Source organism: Vidua macroura, chromosome 3, assembly GCF_024509145.1.
Source record: "Vidua macroura isolate BioBank_ID:100142 chromosome 3, ASM2450914v1, whole genome shotgun sequence".
In the NCBI taxonomy this organism is placed as follows: domain Eukaryota; kingdom Metazoa; phylum Chordata; class Aves; order Passeriformes; family Viduidae; genus Vidua; species Vidua macroura.
The window spans coordinates 88,920,252-88,940,981 of NC_071573.1; the positions used below are offsets into that span (position 1 = coordinate 88,920,252).

General features: G+C 38.7%; 1 protein-coding gene across 4 annotated transcripts in view; it reads right to left on the minus strand.

Annotated features, from left to right (window-relative positions):
• PHF3 (PHD finger protein 3) overlaps positions 1 to 16,807 on the minus strand; it is a 53,610-nt gene extending 36,803 nt beyond the window's left edge. The window contains exons 1-2 of one of the 4 annotated variants that reach the window (XM_053974016.1): positions 16,093 to 16,154; positions 6,176 to 6,444 (exon numbers count right to left, since the gene is read on the minus strand). In XM_053974016.1, the coding sequence (XP_053829991.1) occupies positions 6,176 to 6,419 (244 nt within the window). In that variant the 5' untranslated portion in view covers positions 6,420 to 6,444; positions 16,093 to 16,154. Of the gene's footprint in view, positions 1 to 6,175; positions 6,445 to 16,092; positions 16,155 to 16,786 lie in introns of those variants that run through there. The other 3 variants (XM_053974020.1, XM_053974018.1, XM_053974019.1) reach the window with 3 other exon arrangements.
• Positions 16,808 to 20,730: the final 3,923 nt, after the last annotated feature.

Consider the following 20,730-nt stretch of genomic DNA (forward strand, 5'->3'; position numbering starts at 1 on the left):
TGATATTTTGTCAGTAAATCTCAAGATCGCAAATGAGGATGGTCTACTTTCTCTGAGAAACCTTTTTCCTATTGACATTTGTGATGCATATGTCAAGAAACAAGATTAAAAATACTTTCTGTTAAAAGAAGATATATTTTCAAGAGAAATTATGTGACTGATGACATAACTTATATAAGAAAACATCAAACTCCACTCCAACTGTTTTACAAAGGTTTGTCTGTAACCCATTGAACTGAGAATTTGCCTGCAAGTACCTTGAGCTGACTGTCCAGTGCAAGAAAAGAATCACAGTAAGTAACATGAAATATTAACTAAACACTTGCTCCCATTCTCCATTAATGCCTGTGTTGTAAAGAGGTAATTTTACAGTCTTTAGAATAAAGATATATGAAAATCAACTAGGATAAATAAACTTAATACAGCATGTATCTTGTCAGAGGACTGCATGGTCATTTTATTAAAAAGATGGAGCTACCCCACAAGCCTACTGAATAGTGGTTCTTTAGTGACACTAGTCTGTTACATTGGAAATAAGGAGCAGAAAACCACAAATTTCAACAACAAAGCAAAAAAAACCACATCAAACCAAGCACTTTAATGTAAATTAATTAATTTTATTAAGAAGGGAGTCTTCATGTAATGTAAGGGAGTCTTTACAAATCAGAGAGCTAATCTAAATTGCTTTGCAAATCTTAGTGCAGATCCAACCTCTCTCCACCCATGAAACTGATCCAAAGGCATAACTAAATACTTCAGAAGGACCTAAGCTGGGGAACATAGGTAGTTTGCCACCCACAAACAGAAAAGGGCACAAAAGAAATATTCTCCAGGTTCTCAGTAAATTAATTTTTATCCAGAAAAGTTACTACCTGGGTCATAAAACACTGTGTACCTGTTCATATGGACAAGTTGGAAGAAGGAAGGCATAAAGAGGTAAGAAAACTGAGAGAAAACTGTAGACCAAATTTTGGAATATCAAAGTTACGTTCAAAATTACTTCAAATGAAGGAGGAAAAATACATGTACATTTGGCTTTAGTGAAAAAAGGCTGAACTGCCTGACACAGCCAGACATCACGCCAGCTAAAGAAAAGAATATTTGTAATCAGAAAAATTGGTTTGGCTTCAAAGATTCAGTAGGTAATCACGATTTTAGCAGAGGTAATGCTGCTTTTAACAATAGTCATGAAAACACAGGCTAAAACGAGAAAAAGCAGACTGCACTTTAGGGAAACACTTTCTCAGCAGCTATTCAGAGGGACAGAAAAAAAAGGGCAATTAAAAAGATGTCCTGACACATTCTGTACATTTTGTGATTCTTACAGCATCAGACTCCCTTATCATTTATGGTAAGTACCTTATTTGATAAACATACCCAGAAACTAAATTAGTTAAAAGCTTGATTTTAATATGAAATCTAGAAATGTCTCCAGATGATACGCAATTAAAATTCCATTTCCTGTATTATAACAAATCAAACTACCCCACTAAATGGCATTCTGAAAAGCTACACAGTTCATGATTACCAATTTAATTTACCAAGAATTACCAATTTGGTACGAATGCCAAGTTATTTAGCACACTGGCATGCAACCAGTATGACCTGCAATGCTCACAGGTAGATAAGCTTCCAGCATGTCTTCCAGCAAGAACAGAACAAAACAGAAAACCTATCACTAGGGTACCATTCAAAGTTGAAATAAGTGTGTTGCTCTTAGGAGTTCTGTCATATTCTAAACTTCTTAAGAGTTTAGATAAGAGTTATATATAAGAGTTAGATAAGAGTATATATAAGAGTTTATTGATAAGAGTTCTACTTCTTATCAATCAATTGCTCAATAAGGTAAAAAAATCAACACAACCCCAAAAGCATGCTTCCACACCCACTCACACCAATCAAACATTTAAGATGGCCAAGAGCTGTTCTACACAACATAATTTTCTACATTGGTCATGCACAGCTTGTAAGAACAACCACCCAATCAAACCAACAAAAAGAAGCAAAGAGGCACCTAAAACATGATTTGGGACACTTCTGATTGCTTCAAGAATTTGGATTTCATTTATTTCTCGAAAGCTTCATTTTGTCCAATTCTGTCCTTTAACTGGCAAGGAGAGCAGTTATATCAATTTCTACTATCGACACGATGTCTTTCTGCTGATACCTACTTCAGGACATGAAGAGCCCTCCATAACTGCTAAGCTCCTTTGAGTTGCAGTGAATAAGATAAGATAGTTTGAACCTTGATTCACAGAGATAACAGAATTTCTTAACTGTGCTGTAAGACCAGCATTCTCCTTAGTCTAACTCCATAAACCAGCAACTTAACTACATCTTTATAGTTTAGCAGTCACCCTTCACAAACACATTCTAAAAGGATTTTAGCATAATTTGGCCTCTATTCAGCTCGTGAGAGTTGTGAGTCATAAAGAGTTATGTCTACCTCTGCTCAAAGCCATAACCAGGGTCACCCACAAAGAATCTTGTTCCCTTCTCTAAATATGTAATTATTCAATCAAAGCTAAAAAGATAACCTCATTCTATTACTCTAACCCTGTTCTGTTACTCAGTGGCAATTATAGAGCAAGCTCAGCAAGTTTAGTCTGTTCTGTCTTTGGTTTCTGCTGGTCTTTGTCTGACCAACAGTGTCATCTAACTACAGAAACTATCTTAATCCAGCACAATCTGGTTTCAGGCCAAGAGATAAACATGAGACTGCTTTATTGGTACTGATACAGTTCTGCCTATCAATAGATAGGCAACAAACATCCGTTCCCATAGTCCTTCTATTTGTCATATACCAGTACTGCTGATTGAGACGTTTAATACAAAAAAGGCATGGACCTGGTAAAGTGAGTCCAGAGGAGGCCACAGAAATGACTGGAGGGCTGGAGCACCTTTGAAGAAAGGCTGGGAGAGTTGGGGTTGTTAGGCCTGGAGAATAGGTGGACACCTCATTGCAGCCTTTTAATACTTGAAAGTGGCTTATAAGAAAAATGTGAACAGACTTTTTAGTATGGCCTGTAGTGACAGGACAAGGGTAATGGTTTTAAACTACAAGAGGGTAGCTTCAGATTAGATGTAAGGAAGAACATTTTTATTATGAGGGTGGTGAAACACTGGAAGTGGTTGCCCGGAGAGGCGATAGATGCCCCATGCCTGGGAACTTTCAAGGTCAGGTTGAACAGGGCTCTGAGCAACCTGATCTAGTTGAACATGTCTATTGTAGAGGGGCTGGACTAGATGACCTTTAGAGGTCCCCTGCAAACCACATCATTCTATGATTCTATGCTACTATTCTCCCCAAGAGATGCAGTTATAATTCAACTTACAAAACCTGTGTTTTCTTCATAAATGTCTCTTATATTGTATTTCTTATAGGCATGTACTTGAACTGTCTAAAGGACATAGCATCAGTTGCTACCAGTATCCATCACATACAGTCAGGTAAGAGGTAACTCACCATAAAAAGAGCTTAGTATTAACAAAAAGCTTAGTTCTTGATGAATGATGCACAATATAAACCCTAAAACTGAGCAAAACATATTGATGAGTAACAACTTTGGATCAGGCCAGTAAAAACTCACAACAAAAACTGATGTCCATGTAGCAGTAAGAAAAAGAGCAGGAAGCAAACCCACACTCAAAACCAACTTAAGAGCAAGCTTTTGAAAACAAAAATACATGATCTCCAAAATAAAGCAGAGAAAATGTCACAATCTTGAGAAACTAGGCATGTGGGTAAGAAGTAAGCCTGAGTCAAGTCCTTCTCATACACTACATAAGAAATTTCACACTTACACAGTCGGGTTAAAGGCATATAAAATAGTATTTTGTTTGTGCATAGGTTTTCTACTCCTGAACTCAGCTCAAATCTGCTTTCAAACAAGTATTAGCAAGCCATGCCTTCTGCTCCTCCATTTTATCTAGAAGACCTGATTATCATTTTAGCTACAACACCTGTCCTCAGTTTAGCTATTACTACCTTTATCTCTTCAGCTTGCTCACAGCAATCAAATAAGCTGTAGCATGAAATCTGCACCACTTTAAAAGTTCTACAAAACAGAATACATTCCAGTTATTCAAGAAGCATCAAATATGATAAATCTGTCCTTTGCTGGTCCTGTGAATTAATTTCCATGAGCACTTTGGCTCCTTTTCTTAAACTGTTTAATAGGCTAGGCATGGGTTATGCAAAATATAGAATATATTAAACAAGTTTTGTCAGGAGAATTATGCTTTTTTACTTTTTAGACAAACTCAAGTTGGTGTGCAGATGAGCTTCCACCTAAACTGGGAAAAATAGCTTTTGCAAGGCTTAATTCGTATGAAGGGTACTACCATCTTGAATAACCATACTCTTACCAGCAGACTACATCAGCAGTGTTAGACCACCAATAGTGTCAGACAAATCAAGTAAATCACAACTATATGAACTTTCAAGGAAAAAAGACAAGCAAAGAAACCATATTTCAAACTGATACTCATTATTTTTAACTAAAAAAATTTAAGCACATACTGTAGTCCTACCAGTCCTATCAGAAAAAGGACAGTTCTTATCAAGACCTACAAAGAACAAGTAACAACAATAGAACAATCAGATACCTACATTAATTCCAAATTACACACTTTAATTTCTTTACTGAAATGTGGCTTTCTTGTGCTTTCAGATTTAAAAACAAAACATTAAATTAATAAACTCTGCATAAATAAAATCAGCTTTGAATCCCTTAGTCTTCTGACAGCCTGAAATAGTAGCGCCTAAGTAAATGCATTAGCTCAATTATTTTTAAGGACTTTAAAATTAATTGTGATTATTTAAGTATTAATAGTATTAATTATTGCACTGCTGATCACTTTCAGGAGAAATACACACCAGGAAGCATCTGAAAGTTTCTCCACACCTTCCAAAATATCCAGCTGTCCCCTATGAGTTAATTCAAGAATTTTAAATGCAGTACAGGTTTACCGGAGGATGCACAGGATGCAATATAACAAAAGAATTTGCAAGTGAGGTGGAATTTGGTTTAGCTGTGTACATTATATAGTCTTATGCATATTAAGAGGGATATGATTTTTGTTTGGCAGGTTACATACAAAAATGCGTAGGAATACAGACTATTGCAAGAGTACACAAAAGCATTAAGGATGGCCTCAAAAATGTTCTTCTGAAGTAGGAAAAAAATGCCAAACCACTTGTTTGGCAAAAACCACTGATTTTGGCTTCAATCAAAACAATCTTTGATTTACAGTTTTCCATTATGTAATACCACCTAATTTAGTGAAGGTGAAAATTTAGTCTGTTAGTAACAGTAAAATATATATTATATACAGAAATTATAAAGATTTTCAGAAACAGTCCATAAAACTTACTCAAAAAATTAAATATTGATATAATCATGTAACTGCATTAATCTTCTACACTTCTAGTAATGAAGCTAAAAAATTATGCTTTTTAAACTTCCAGTCAAATAAAAAACACTACTAAGAATAGAGTATATTTTTGTCTCTAGCATAAAATTCAATGTAATTATTTCAACTCTTCATAAATATTAATAATTTTAGGGATTGGGGCACCCTTTTTTTTTAAATCTTCTAAAATTACTCAATAAATTCTAAGACTTTTTTTTTTTTAATTAAAACTTTGTTCTAAATTGTTCCAAATCAGGTAGGTATTCCAAACAGTAAAAAAAGACTTTTATTATCATTCCAGAGTCTTGAAGCCAACCAAAGCAAAACACCCAGAAATCCAGAAACAGCTCAGTACCAGAAGGCCTAGCACTAACAGAGTAACCTTGAGGTCAGAGCAGTAATTTGTACAACTCTCCTGCTCCTACTGCTAATCCAGAAATACGGTATTTTTAAAACCAACCAGTGACTTCAGTGATCAGGCACAGTACCTACACTAAACAAATCTTGACTTTCATTGGGAGTAACTAACAGACAAAGCCTCAGATATTTCCAATCCACATAAGGAGCTTTCCTCTATTGTCACACTACAAAATTAACAAGACCTGCACATAGTTTACATGCCAGGTATGTATGAAGTGCATCGAAAAAGGGCAGCAAGGCGACAGAAATCCCAACTTATTATTTCTACATTATGAAAAAGGGTTGGTACTAGAGTGAAACTGTATTTTAAATTGTAATCTTAAAAAATTGTAAGATTTACCTGTAGAACAAGGCATCTGGAAATTGGGATCATTGCTATCCAAAACAGGCAAACAGAACTGGGCACTTGCAGATCCTAGCATAGGATCCTTATCGCTGAGCATGTTCTTCAGCGAATCCTCTAAGACATTTTGACTTGTACTAAAATCCTCACAGACTTCATTCTCCAGGTGGGATTCTAGAAATAGGGCATCATCTAATTGTTCAGTAGGAATTAAATGGTTAAATGTATCAACTATATCCATGAAGACTCCTGTGTGTCTTTCAGCCCTATAGAAAGACAAGAAAAATACCATAAGAAAATAAGCTACAAATTGTAAAACACCTAAGACACCAGCAAATTTTTTTGGCTCTTGTGTTTTATAAAGAATGCTTAAGGTATTTCAGAATTATAAAAACAAATAAAAAACTGCTTATGGCTTAGTATGGCTCACTGCATAACTAAAAATCAATTCCCTAATTATTTTTAAAAGAAATTCCATGCTAGTCTTCTCTATCAGCATCCAAGTGCTGATGCTTTTATGGAGTGTGAATAACAAAGGTAACTAAATAACTCCTTTCTAAAATTTGTTTAAAAGGTAACTAAACAACTCCTTTCTAAAATTTGTTTAAATCTTAACCAGCCCAAGCGGGTAGGACACCAGAGGAGGAGAGTATCAAGAACAAGTGAACCTGGAGATAGCAGCACTGTGAGCATGACTGTCCTTTTTTTAAATGTAAAAATGTGAGGTCAGCTTCCACTAACATCAGTGGAGCTCAGAAGGTTCCAGAGCCTGCCATACTACTAATATGGCATACTACTGAGAAGAACTGTATTTCTGTTCAAAGAGCAACTACCATGTACTTCATAGCAAGTTAGTATTTTTAAACAGCAAGGTTTTATTGCTATTATTTTTCATCAATCAATACAGTCAATAAAATTACATAAATTTTATACAAAAATCTTAATCAAGTACATGAGAATTCTGGGCTGGCATCAAAAGGAGGAGCCTTTTGAAACTTCAGTTTTGAAGAAGTTTAGGTGAACTTCTAGAAGTCTACCTAAGGAATTGTATATAAAGATGGCAACTGCATTTTACAAAGAATTCTTTATTTTCTAGATCTTGGCAATGCTGCAGAAGTGCAAATACTGAAGCAAAGACTTATCTAGTAAGTATGTATAACTAAACAACAGAATGGAAAAAAAGTCAGCAAAACACTTCTTCGTAAGTTTTGCTTTAGCATATACTCAAAGTGGAGAAAGGTAATTATAATAAAAATGATCAGACAGGTAAGAGAAAAGGAGCAGTGTAGTACTGCCTGGCTTAATTTGGCATACAGGTTAGTCTGAAAGGCCAGTTTTTGGCACACAAGGCTGTTAAAGCTTTTGGAAACAGCAAAAGGACACAAATACTTTCCTGCTCCTTCTTTCATCATCCTCCTCCCATATGAGACAATTATTTTTTTAGAATGAACACACTAATTAAAGGAAAATGACAAGTGAGAATTGGAGTTTGCAGTGCTTGAATTACTTTTTAAACGGTTATTCCAGCAACCTGCCACCAAATAAATCCAGTACTTACTCATGCTTAATAGAACATTAAGTATGCTTCCTAAGACACATGAATGGGGCATTTCTGTTTTGGCAATCAACTGGGAATATCCTAGCCAGATACATGTAAGGGTTCTGCTACAATTTCAATCTTATTGGTGCATTTTATTTCAGAAATTTACAGAAAACTACAGGTTTTAACACGAACGGTGTTTCATTTTGTTTGGGTGGTGTTTCTTAGGTTTTTTTGGGGTGGTTTTTTTTGTTTTGTTTTTTTGGTTTTTTGGGGGGGTTTTTTTGTTGTTTTTTTATTGTGGGGTTTTGTGGGGCTGTTGGAGTTTTATTTTCAAACATAACAGACTTTCTTCCTTCTCCCATAGGTCAGCTCAGAAGAAAGCAATGGTCGTATACAACTGTGTCTCTGCAGAGCATGATATCTTTCTGATTTCTACACACTAACCACAACAAAGCTGTCTAATACACAAGGTCCTACTGACCAAGCAGCCAGAAAGAAGGAAAGTTTGGCCAAATCACATGCATTTAATAAAGAGATAATAGACTTCAGCAACAAGTCATAATTTGAAAGCACCCTCGCCAAAAAAATTGACTGCTTTTATCAAGCAATACAGTGCATCTACATATGCACCACACCAACTAGCACCTATAACAGCCAACATGGTTTCTGAAGTTCCAAATCTGGCAACAAATGAAGAAGCAAACTAACAGAGTAAGTACTATGCTTCGCTGTATAATCTGTTTTTATTATTATACCAAGTAGTTACAACAATCTGATACTACACAGGATAAACTACAAGAGATGCACTAGCTCAAAGTTAAGAAAATGTTTACAAATGCCCAAATACAGTACTTTAAAGCACCTGTAATGACAGGTTTTTTCATATTAGCATTACATGAGCACAAGAGTAACAGCCACAGGACAAAATTATAGTGAACCCTGACATTAACAAGTGCCAATGACACTGCAATAGAACACCTACATATTGTGAGAATGCAAGAAACCTTTTGCATCCAACATTAAAAAGTGGCAGAAGTTTTGAACACACTTAACATATACTAAGATCTTTTTTTCTGGATAGGAGAACATTTATGTACTTGTTACTCCAATATTGTTGCTCCCAAAGTAGTTATGACCATTTCATAAAAAGCGATGTTAAGAAGCAAAGCTTGAGAAGAATATTAGCTCTTGCTACAAAAATCCCTCCTGACAGAAATTAACCTCTGTCTTCAGTAATGCGATGAAGAGAAAGATTACCTACAGTTTTGTAAGACTACCATGCAGCCATTCAGAACACTAAAAGCACTTTTGACAGAAATAACTGTCAAAACAACTATACATGCAGTGGCCACAGACACCTTCAATGAGACCCAAGTAGCTAGCAGAGAAAATTCAATAGGAATTTTACTGAAAGCTTTATTCCTGGAGCATAAGCCTATGATCAAGTATAAGTTCTACCCAAATTTTGCATCAAAAAATCAGGGGGCTTGCATAAAAGTACTACTACCACAAAATGTAATCTTAAAGAATTTGTTCTACCATTTTTAAAATACAAAGTTTATGCCAGCAAAACATATAACACTTTTGTTTTACCTAGTTCAAAAAACACTCTGTGATTATTTTCATAATTTGTACACTACTAAGCTATTTAAAAAAAAATTTTTTAACATTACTAAATTAACTATCATAAGAAGTGTAGAATCTGTGAGACTGAGGATGGAAGAAAAACTTCTTTAGCTAGACAGCTGTTAAAAACAATTGCTGCAAGAAAAAAAAATCTTCCCCTGCACAATGCCTTCAGTGTATGAATTTTGAATGGTTTGTTTTGCATTTGAAACACTTTGAACATAGGAAAAATAGCCAGAGGTACAGGTAAAATCACAGTCAAAATTTTCCTGCTCACTTATTTCCAAAGATAATCCTAACCCCTTAAAGGAAGAATGCATTACTGCACTGGAACACAGCTGTGTCCTCCACTTGAACCCTAGTGGCCAGTGCCTCGGCCAGGCTCCCAGCAGATGCACACATAATCCAAAAAGTATTATGCACACAGAACCAGTGAGGAGCGTTCATAAATGAGGAAAAGGAGCAAGTCCCAGCCAGGTTCAGTTGAACTTCTCCCACCCACTGGCTCCTGGAGCATCAGAGCATGTACTGAGACTGTTATAGCACAGTAACATACAGGAGGAGTCTGGGTAAAAGAGGAGCTCACCATCAAGAAAAGATTGAAGTATAGAGAGCATTCTCCTCAGTTCACTAAATACATTTCTTTTAGACCTTCAAAAAAAATTTTTTTCTATCAGCCTCTCCACTGTAAAAACAGAAGCAACAATTACAGAAGTAACACTGCAACAATTACAAAGTAACCCACCAACCAGTATCTGTCATTATGTGATCCAACTCTATAAACAACCCTGTTAGAAAGCATTACAGTCAAATACGACTTCAAGAATTTGCCCCATATTATGTTTATCATAAAATTTCTTCATGCTCTCAATATAGTTTCCTTTTACAGTCTGAGTTTTTCAGTTTAAAAGAAATAATTTCTTCCACTGTTGAATTAGTTTATTAAGCCAAGTATGCCATAATATTGCCTCAAATCCCAACAAATTGGTATGAAATAAACATGCTGTAGGATCTGCCACAGCAGATTTTTATCTTCTCCCCATTTATCATATTTTCATTACTTCTTTAACAATTCCACATGACTTTTAAAATTAAAAGGTAAATAGGTAGAACGATCACTTGCTAAGAAGAGAAATTGAGATCTCAAACAAGCATATCCTCCCAAACTAATCTCAGAAGGGAAGGAAGACTAGAAACTAGATAAGAGATGTTGTAAATCTTTAAACTTCTTCATTGCTTAGTTTGTCTATGAAAGAGGCAAAGAATTACTTCAGTTCAGTTATATTATTTTCTTAATCACAACAGAGAAGAATAATTTAGTGGAGATCTCCAACTGCATCCGCATTTTTTAACAATCTTATCTAAAATCCACCTCAGGCAGGGACAATCACAATTTGTATTTACCACTAAGCATTCCTTGTGTTTTTCAGCTGATGGACAGGCCAAACATATTCTTGACTGCATTTTAAACAAAGTCTCCCTTAAACATGAGCATGTGAAAGTGTTTAATTTTTCAATTACATATTTAGATATATGTTAGATACACTTGATATTTTATTTTTTTCTTTATTTTCCTTTACATCCATTTTGTTCATTTTTTACAGTACTCCCACATCACTTATTTTACTAAGCAAATGTTATGTTTGACTGCAATTACTCTCTTTCCTTCCCTCTCTGGCCAGGGGGTGAATTTAATATATCAGTTTACCTTTTAGACTTGACTTTTATATAGCTTATAGCTATATAGCTTATACTTTAAAGTTAGTAATATAAAATAGAAGCTTCTGTATGTTTAATAATTGTCAATTTAAAAATAAATCTGGTTTATGAAAGTCCTCAGCAGTTGAAATTCAAAAAAATAAAATATTTCTACAAAGTAATTTTACCAAAAAAATAATTGCCTGAGTTGGGAACAAGGAGAGGCAAAAGCCTGAGGGAACCTAATAAAGGGGAAAAAAAAAAATCTCACACTCCTTATTTAGGATATTAAAAATCCTAGATGTTGAATAGCCTATCTACTTTATTGACCTGCCTGAATAAGTGAGTCTGAAACTGCTGAAGATAGCATAGCAATACTACAATTCCTTCCATTTCACCGAAGTACTTTTCTGAATAGCGTCTGTCACTTCCAATTCGCTGAATCTAGCTAGTGCTTTTAAAAGCTTTTGTACATCTAGTTGTTGACTGGACTATGTGGGAGACATTGCAACGTTCAAAACACAAGACTTGGTCTCTGGACCTTGTGCTTATGCACACTAAATGACCAACAGCAAACACTAGTCACAACAACTCTAACAGACTCCATTAAAAAGATTCATATTAAATTTATTTCTTCAAGTAGTAAACTCTGGTAGGACAGTAAACAAAAGGAATAAGTTACTTGGACGATTATCACTTTAGATGTCAAAATAAATGGGAAAAGTTGACTCAGCATTGTTACAGAAGAATCAGTAAGTAACAATAACTGACAAAAACTTTTCATCAAAAGAGGGGAACTGCCTCTTAATTAGCATACAATTAGGTAATAACACAAGCAGCTTAAAGTAAAAAACCCTTGTTCACACTGTGTGGCAACTACTGTACCCAAAAGGAACACTCAAGGTATGAAATGTCTAGCTTTGTTCACTGGAGCTGTGCTGTCAGACCACCCCATGAGCTCACTGATACCTTGACACTTAAAACCCACCTACCAAACAATGTTACTTCAAAGCCCTGATGTACGTTTTACTACCATCCTCCTCCTTCCTCCTACACAAACTTTAAGCTCACAAGTACTTAATTGAAAATTAATGCTAAGTTGCCGTGTATCCATGTTGCCATGCTTTAAGCACTAGAAGCTGCATGTATTATGGTCATGGATATTACAGCATCAAAAGCCAAAACAGACACCCACATATTCTGTAGCAAGAGATTTTACCCAATAGCGTTCACAGACCAAACACATCACTGGATTAAAGAGAAAATCAATATCAGACAGTGCATCAGAGGCAGTGTCAGTAAGACAGTAAGTGTCACTGCTATCAACTTGACAACTTTTTAGTGAGTTTACAACTCTCACACCAATGTGCTTTCTGCTCAAATCCCATCATCTGGAGCAGTCTTCAAGAATTAAATTAACTCACAAACTATTTTTGACACAAGCAACGTGATCTATGAGCATATGAATGACCATCTAGCCACAAAAACATGTTTGGAACTGTTAGAAGAAGACTTCAGCATCCTTTGTAAAAAAAAAAAAGGCAGATACAATACTTGTATAGAATATGGTTTACTGAGCTTTAATCTTTAAGCATCATCAAATTTGACCCTCCTCATTCACTTATCTCCCAAAAACCAGGACGCTGGCAAAAACCTGCCTAACAGGAACGTGTATGCAAACAGGCTTATTTGAATCATCAATATTGCTGTAAAGGAGGGCCAGGTACCCTTGGCTGACAAACTTATACACTAAAACATAAACCCATTAGGTATCCATATGCCACCTGTTCCCTTATGTAAATCCCCTACTTCTTATTTATTAATTTAATCCCTCATTTAAAATTTAAGATCTAGCTTTTAGTGGCATCAAAACAAAGTCCTGCTAAAGACTAAACAGCAAGAAATGTAAATCTGAGTGTTTTGTTAATTGTTAAGAAGCTCTTCTATACTCTTCTTTGTGCTTACCTCAGCCTGAAGTCTTCAGACACCAACTGACACAAACCCCCTGCTACTAAAATCTCAACAGACATAATAAATAATAATCACCTCCCAAAACCCATCTACAATCTAAAGTTATGTGCTGCTCCCCTCAATGACAGAGCAGATATCTTACTACTTGCTATCATGGTATTTAAGAGAGCAGACAGCTCAAGATACTTGCTTTGTTAAACCTTCCCTATTCAAAACTCATTCACCAGCCATAACTCTATATCAGTGTGTACCTCAGTGAATAGAAAGGAAAAGTAAATTTCCAAAGAAGGATTTAATTAGAAGTCAAAGAAATGCAGAAAGAATAGAGAAACCTTCTCTTAATCATAAAAAATCAAACTGCATAATTGAAAATCATCTTAACAGTTATGTTTTGAACAGTATAACCTCTCCTCAGGAAAAAAAAACTCTCTCCCACTCTATAGCTCAAAGAGGCACATAGTGTTGCACTAAAACTTGTGTTATATCAAACAACACCTTCACAGTGTGAAATGTGGAGTATGTAAATCTAAAATGCAAAGTTTTTACAATGTGAAATATTAAGTACTTTGTTTTCCTTTCCTAGACTGTGCCACCAATGAATACTCCTGAATACCGCAAAAATTAGGCATAACCAAAGACCCTACATAATTTTATGAGTCTCTCCATTGCTGTATATACCTTGGGAATTTGTAAACTCACTACAAGGAGACATGTCACTGAAAAGAAAAAGATGAGGAGAGATTGTATTTCCACCACTACTGCTATTCTCTTTACTCTTTCACCCTCAGGTTTCTCAACACTAGTTTCAAGCATTTTCAGCAGGAACACAGTAAAAAATGCTGAACTGTGTAACAGGTTACACTGATTATTTGTCAGTCACCAGAGAGAATATTTTCATTTCTAATACCTTTTGAATTTTCAGTGTCTTTCTCATACAGATTCATTTGGCAACACGTATTAGAATTAGGGTTTGCTTGTTGGGATTTTTATTAGCAATAGTTAAAAGCTTAATGGCTAAGCCTTGTGAAGTTTTTCATAGAAATATACCATCCCTCACATAGCTATACTGACACCACTCAGGAGAATGTGACAAGCTGTCTGTATTTTTCACTTTCTGCATCTATAAAATGAACTCTCATACCCCAATTCAGTGAACTTTATCATTGCTACTTCATAGTATTACCTTTCAAAAATATGCCCTTACCATAAGAAAAAGCTTCTAATATAATATTGCTCTCCCCTTAAAGCTTAGATTTGACAATATTTAGGATGACTACGAAAAATTAATGGAAAAAAAAATAAAAAAAAAAAACCTAAAGAAATTAATCAGCTCAACTCATAGCACAACACAAGTGGTAGAGGTAAGCCTCTTTTTAAGAGAGAGATTGCAGAAATACAGTCAGTTAGAATTTTTAGAGTTTCTGTTTTCCTTAAAGCTTTCCTTACCACTGTGTTTAATTACCTCAGCTAGCTGTGTTGAATTAAACCTAGCCAGCATGGTTTGCAGTTAAGTGCCCTTTCAGTTTGCAAATGTAAAAGGCACATAAAAATTGAATGATTAACAGGCAACAACAGCTGAAAAAAAATATAGATGTTCAGAACTCCATATTTATATGCATAATCTTTAAAGCCAACTATAGAAATTAAAAGCAGAAGCTGCTTGTTACAGAAAAAAGAAGAGTTTTATTGCAGGCCATGTACTAAGTGTAAACACCAGTGGAATTACTCCAAGAAATAAAAAAAAACATGTTTTCAAGGCTCCCTTACATTGTGTCCCAAACCATAACAGATTCATTTATTAAGAAAAACAAACCATGAATTAGTGGTGCTAAAGAGATGCCATATGTTTAGCATTCTTACATTTAATCCTAAAGTATTTCCACTATTTAGCAACGCTAACATTCATTTTGATAAAAGCAAATTTATAAAAATTACATAATGAATTAACAACTACATAAAAGACAGCACAACTACAATTTACATGGTATAGCTCCTGTCACCCCCCCATTCCTGTCTTTCCTTACTATGGTTCACTCCATAGACTATTTTTACTAATTTAAACTATGCCACAGAGCTCTCTTCATCCAAACACTCCCCACACGACTCTAACAGGTCTCCCTTGTGCACACCATACAGAATGAACACTCGCAGTCACATGAACGATGCCTCTTCTAAAGCCTGAGAGTTATTACGTGCATCCCAGTAGCAAGCAATAAACGCACTGTCTCAGAATGAGCACCTCATCCCAGATTAGGATCTGGAAATACCACCAGGCCACCGCAGCACTGCTGATGACCACATTTTCTCCCGCACTTCCTACAGTGGGTACTATACACAGGAGTTGAACACAGAAATTGTTGGTGATGATAAGTTTAAAAGACGGGAGGAGGCGCCCGGAACAGGTCAGACCAAGAGCAAGAACAGCAGGGTCTAAATTGGCAATTGTTTCTCTCGTCGGTATGGGACAACAAGGCATCGGCGGCTCAAAGGGTGAGCAGAGACAAACATAGAAGGATCGAAACGTAGCAACTGCAGGGCAGGGAAGGCGATGTGGGAGAGCTCTCAGCAGCAACGCGACTCCGGGCAAGGAGCCTGCGGCAGGGTCCCGCACGGACACGGGCCGGGAGCGGCCGGCGCAGGCAGCGAGGCCGGGGCCAGAGCGCCATGTCAAGTGGCCGGGCCCGGCCGGCATGGGGCCCGCGGGTGGCAGAGTCCGCAACAACCGCACCGGGGCCGCGGGGCCGCACCCGGGCAGAGCGAGGCGGCCGGGGAGCACCCCGGGGAGCGCCCCGGGGCCCGCGGCCGGACCGCAGGTCGCCTGAGCACAAGAGCCAGCGGCGGCGCCGCCTCCGCGCACAGCCCGTGCCGCGGCCCCGCGGTGGAAGCAGCCGCGTCCCGCCGGGCCGTCCCTCGCCACCCGGCCGGGCCCGGCCAGCACAGGCCGCGGCTCTGCCGCCGCAGGCCCTGCCCGGCCCGGAGAAGGCTGGGGGAGGCCGCGCAGCGCAGCGAGGTCCTCCACCCCCGCTCCCGCCCTCCCTGCCTGCCCCGGTCGCTGCCGCAGCCCGCAATAACTCACCCGCTCCGCCGCCCAGCGCTGCCCCGCGGCCGCAGGGGAAGGGACGCGGCGGCCGCGCCAAAGGGAGGGAGGGCGGCGCGCGCAGCTCCGCGGGGGCGCGCGCGCGCGGGCCGCCCCCGCCCAGGTGGTCGCGCCCGGCTCGGCCCGGCCCGGCCCGGTGGTGGCCGCGTGCCCGCTGCCCCGCCGGTGCGCGCCCCCGCGGCGTCCGGCGCGCCGGGCCCGGCCGCTCACGTGACGTCGCTGTTGGAGGGAAGGGATGGGGGCGGGCGGGGGCGCGCGCGCTGCGCAGGCGCCGGGCGGGAGGGGTCGGGGGCGGGGCGGAGCCGCGGGACACCGGGCCGGGCTGAGGCTGAGCTGCGCCCGTGCCCCCGGCCCGGACAGGCTCCGGAGAGGTCCCCTCAGCGGAACCAGCCCTCGTGGCTGAGCCGGGGGTGTCCTGGGTACCCTCGCTGGAGTCGGGGACCGCAGTAACCAGAGGCGCCCGGTGGTAGCCGCGGGCCCGGCCGTGCGCCTGGCGGGCCTCCCTGGGCCCACGGCGGGGCGGATGGAGGGCGGCCGGCAGGCGCCGGGGGTTTTCCCGTAAGACCCTGGCCGAGGACACACATGTTGTGACTGGTGCGTGCGTAATGATGTGGCCTTTTGTCTTCGGAGAGCAGCTGCCCCCCCCTCCTCGGTGCAGCCCGCATTACACAACCTGCTCGTTAATCTGTCCTGTGCGCCGTCGGCCCCGGGCAGATTCCTGCAGCTCCCGATGAGCCAAGGCTCTGCGGTTCCTACATGTTGGACAGAAAAGTCTCCGCAGTCGGTCGGTCCTGGGCAGACATGTCTCATGCTGCCTGTTGGTGCAGGCGCGTTTTCGCCTTCTCTTTTCCTGGTAACAGTTTCTGTATGTGCACTGCAGGGCCTGTGGCGCACATTCGCGCGAATCGTCACCTAAGGGGGCTGTCGCGGTGTGCGTTTGTCGGGACATGAGAACCTGGTGTAATTTGGTCTCCACATAATGTTACCAAAGAGCAGGACTGTCTTTCCTAATTTGTGTTACAGCATTAGCTGAATGCAGCATTCGTTACATTGCTTTGAGTTGTGATGGCTGGCATAAAGTGCAGTGCAGGCTGGTTCTAGCATATACCAAGTTTCAACACCTCCAAAAGAGAAACTGATTTTTAATATTTCTAAGAATCGAATTTGGAATTACCTTATGTATTACTATATTAACGCTGCCTTGACATATTCCTAGTATTTTGTAATGAAATACAAACAAGATGTAAGGACAAAAAAAAAAATCATTGTGTTTCTTTTAGTTTCCTTTTTTTCAGTTCTGTTTTGAGTCTTTGAGATTGTATTCTCTAGGGCTTTCTGTGGTGTCATGAAGGCTGAAATACATTCAATGCTTCTCTTGCTGCCATCACACTAAGAAAGGAAGCATTAAACTGGTAACACAGTAATATTTGCAGGCAATACACAAGGTATTTGCAACAGAACAGTTTTGAAGTGGAGCAGTTTTTAATCTATGCAACATTTTTTTTCTCCTGCCCTTCCAAAGGTAGTTTTGCACATTACCACAAGTTGGTTTTCTCCAGTTTTCTTCCTGTACTTTCCAACTTTCAGAAAATCTCTCTTCTTTCCAAAGCAAGCATCTTTAAAAAAAACCCTGAATTCTTATGATGGTGCAGAACTGAGCTACTGGGCTGGCTGCTCTAATTTCTTCAAAGGCTTTTTAGGCACAGAACTTTCAACAAGGTGCTAACCCACTCTGAAATATTGTTGATATTGTACAAAGAAATGAAATTACTTTCTGAAGCAAAATTCAGTTAAACAGAATTTGCATTGCACAAATTTTCCAGCATTCAGCCCTTTTGATTTCATTTCTTTTGACACAAGCAGCAGGCAAAGCATTGCTGGTAATCTGATCATTGTTCATTGCTCTATTCAGTTTTTTCTTTACACTGTCAAAAGCCACATAACTCCAGTGACCCATCTCAGTTTAAAAGAGCGTGTGCACTTTACTTTTGCCATGGCCATACTGTGCCACTCCATTTATGTAATCAACTTGACCATCTGAAGCACCTGTATTGCACTTCAGCACAAGAAAAAAAGGGCACCCCAATAGCAAATTTCGTAGGTCTTTGTATACAGTGGCACACCAGGTGTACACAATTACAACTGCCCATCTGCTATCTTCCCAGCAATATTTTTATCATGTAATCCCTTTATACATGAGCTACTTGGTAGTAGTCCAGATCTTGCAAGTTGTTTCCATTGAAAAGCAACCTATTTAAGTCTCCTGGTGCCCTGAACACAAGAAAAAGCAGCAGAAAGCAGTTTATTTGCTTATAGTTCCAAGTCTCTATTTAGCCACAACTCTTCCCAAGAGGTTTGTGAATAATGTTCCTTATAGTCTTCCCATGTTTTTTGGTCTAAATGGAATTTTTGAAAATATGCTCTATGCAGTCAGATCATCACACTGGTCTTAAACATGGCTTGCTTTTGACTATTAATTATGCTTGGGTTGTCAAAATGTGGAAAGGAGTTAGATTGCTTCATATGCTTATCTGGATAAAGAATATATTGGATATGGTGGTGCCCTGCTTTGGGCAGTATTTGCTACTGTCAAAAAGCTGAGATATGTTACAGCAGTAGGCCATTAACTATTCAAACAATGTCTCAGAGGAGGACCTTTCTTTTGTCTGCAAGATACTTGATTTAAGTGATTTTAAAACCCAAGTGCTACATTTATTTTGTAAATTGCATAACTTAAAATGTTATACAGAGCAGAGTTAGACTTCTGAAATAAATTTATATGTACTACAGTACCAATTACATTTATCTGCTGAGTTTACAATATTGAACAAACTAATTTTTTTTTTCTGATTACCGTTTTCTGAAAGAGTCAGAAATACTACATTGGCACCCCTTAATAATTAAATAACTGCTTTTCATAGCACACTGCCATGATTTTTCCCAGGATGAACAGCGGACACTCTGCTCACAATACCTAGGATTTGCCAATATCGCTAGTTCAGGAGGCTACACAGTTAGCTCGTTTGAAGTCAATTTTAAGTTATTGTGAATTATATCTTTAGCAAAATTTAAAACTGTTAATTCCTCAGATCTTTTCCATTTCTTGTGTAATAAGAATTGACTTTATCTAATGCAGAGCAATAAAAACCAATAATCTAAAATTTTCTAATCCCATAATGGAAACCCACATATTTTGGTAAAGACTATCTGATTTAACACTATTTTCCCTTTAATTTCCTACCTCCTCCTTGCTTTAGTTAGTATAGGAACAGTAACATGTGCCCCCTTACCCACTTTTCACCAAATTTATGACGTGATCATTCTCTTTCCCCACAAAAAGACTCATTAGCGGCTGCCAGTTGTTGGGTCAAACAGAAGTTACGTGTCCTGTTCTAGAAAGCAGCAGAAAAACATTCAGTTCCACAGGTGAAAAGGATGGAGGCTTTTAAAAGTACCCATACACCTGGGTGGACAAAGGCAAGGTTCTGAAGACAAAGGATGTTTAGCCATTTTTTTTTTTTAGGACTAAGGGTAGATTTTTTTTGGAGAGGTAAAAGGTGTAGAAGCTGCAAGCTATTAAGAATTACCTAATGCAATACACAGATTCAAGACTGAAAAAAAGACATTTTATCTCAGAAAATCAAACAGAATTGCAGTTATATGCAGAGATTGGTGTAAAACAGGAAAAAAAATTGTTTGAAGGCAGTTTTTTAATGCTAGAGGAAAACAAACTTTGATAGCCAGCACAAAATATGCCTTTGAGACTTACGTCCCGAAGTAATTTGGGCGATTGTCTATGGAACTGCTGCTGGTTATGAATTCTCTGAATGCCTGAGATTGCACTCCAGTACTATTTACCTTTATTTTTATCTTCTATGAAGGCAGTCATATGGTAGCCTGTGTCCAGTTCTCCAGTATGTGAAAATATTGACAAACTGGAAGGAACCCTGGTAGAGGGTCACTGAGATTATGAGAGGAGTGTATTGTGCTTCTTCACCCTCATGATGAGACTGAGGAAGCAAATTTCCTCTGTCTCAGTTACCTGGCAGATGAATGTAGAGAGGAAGAGACAGAGTGTCTTGGAGGTCACAGTGAAAAAATGTAAGAAACAGGGAAATTGCATCTGGGAAGATTCCAAATAGTTCCCAAAGGAAGAGTTTTCAGCTGGGGGACAGATATTGGGAGGGAGCGGTTATCTCTATCCTTGAACATATTAAAAACTTGATTGGATAGGCTCCTAAATAACCCGATTTAATTGTGAAGTTATCCCTGCTTTGAGCATGGGGTTGGACTAGATCACCTTCTAATGTTTTGTCCAATCTAAATTACTCTACATTCTTAATGGCACAATTAGAAGGTTTCCTTCAAAAATATCCTAATGCTTCAACCCAATAATATATGATAATTCTCTCAAATTCCCTTCCTGGACTTGGCTCAGAACCTCTTCCAAGGCAAAGGGCTTGGAATAGAACTTACTGAGACCCAACTTCAAAGTAGCATAAATACTCTGGTAGTGCTGAAAGACAATTGAGACACGGATGTAAACATCAAGTGCTTGAACAGTACTGAATTTTTTTTCCAGTGAAGAAAACCAGGTAGCAGCTAAGAAAGTCCAGA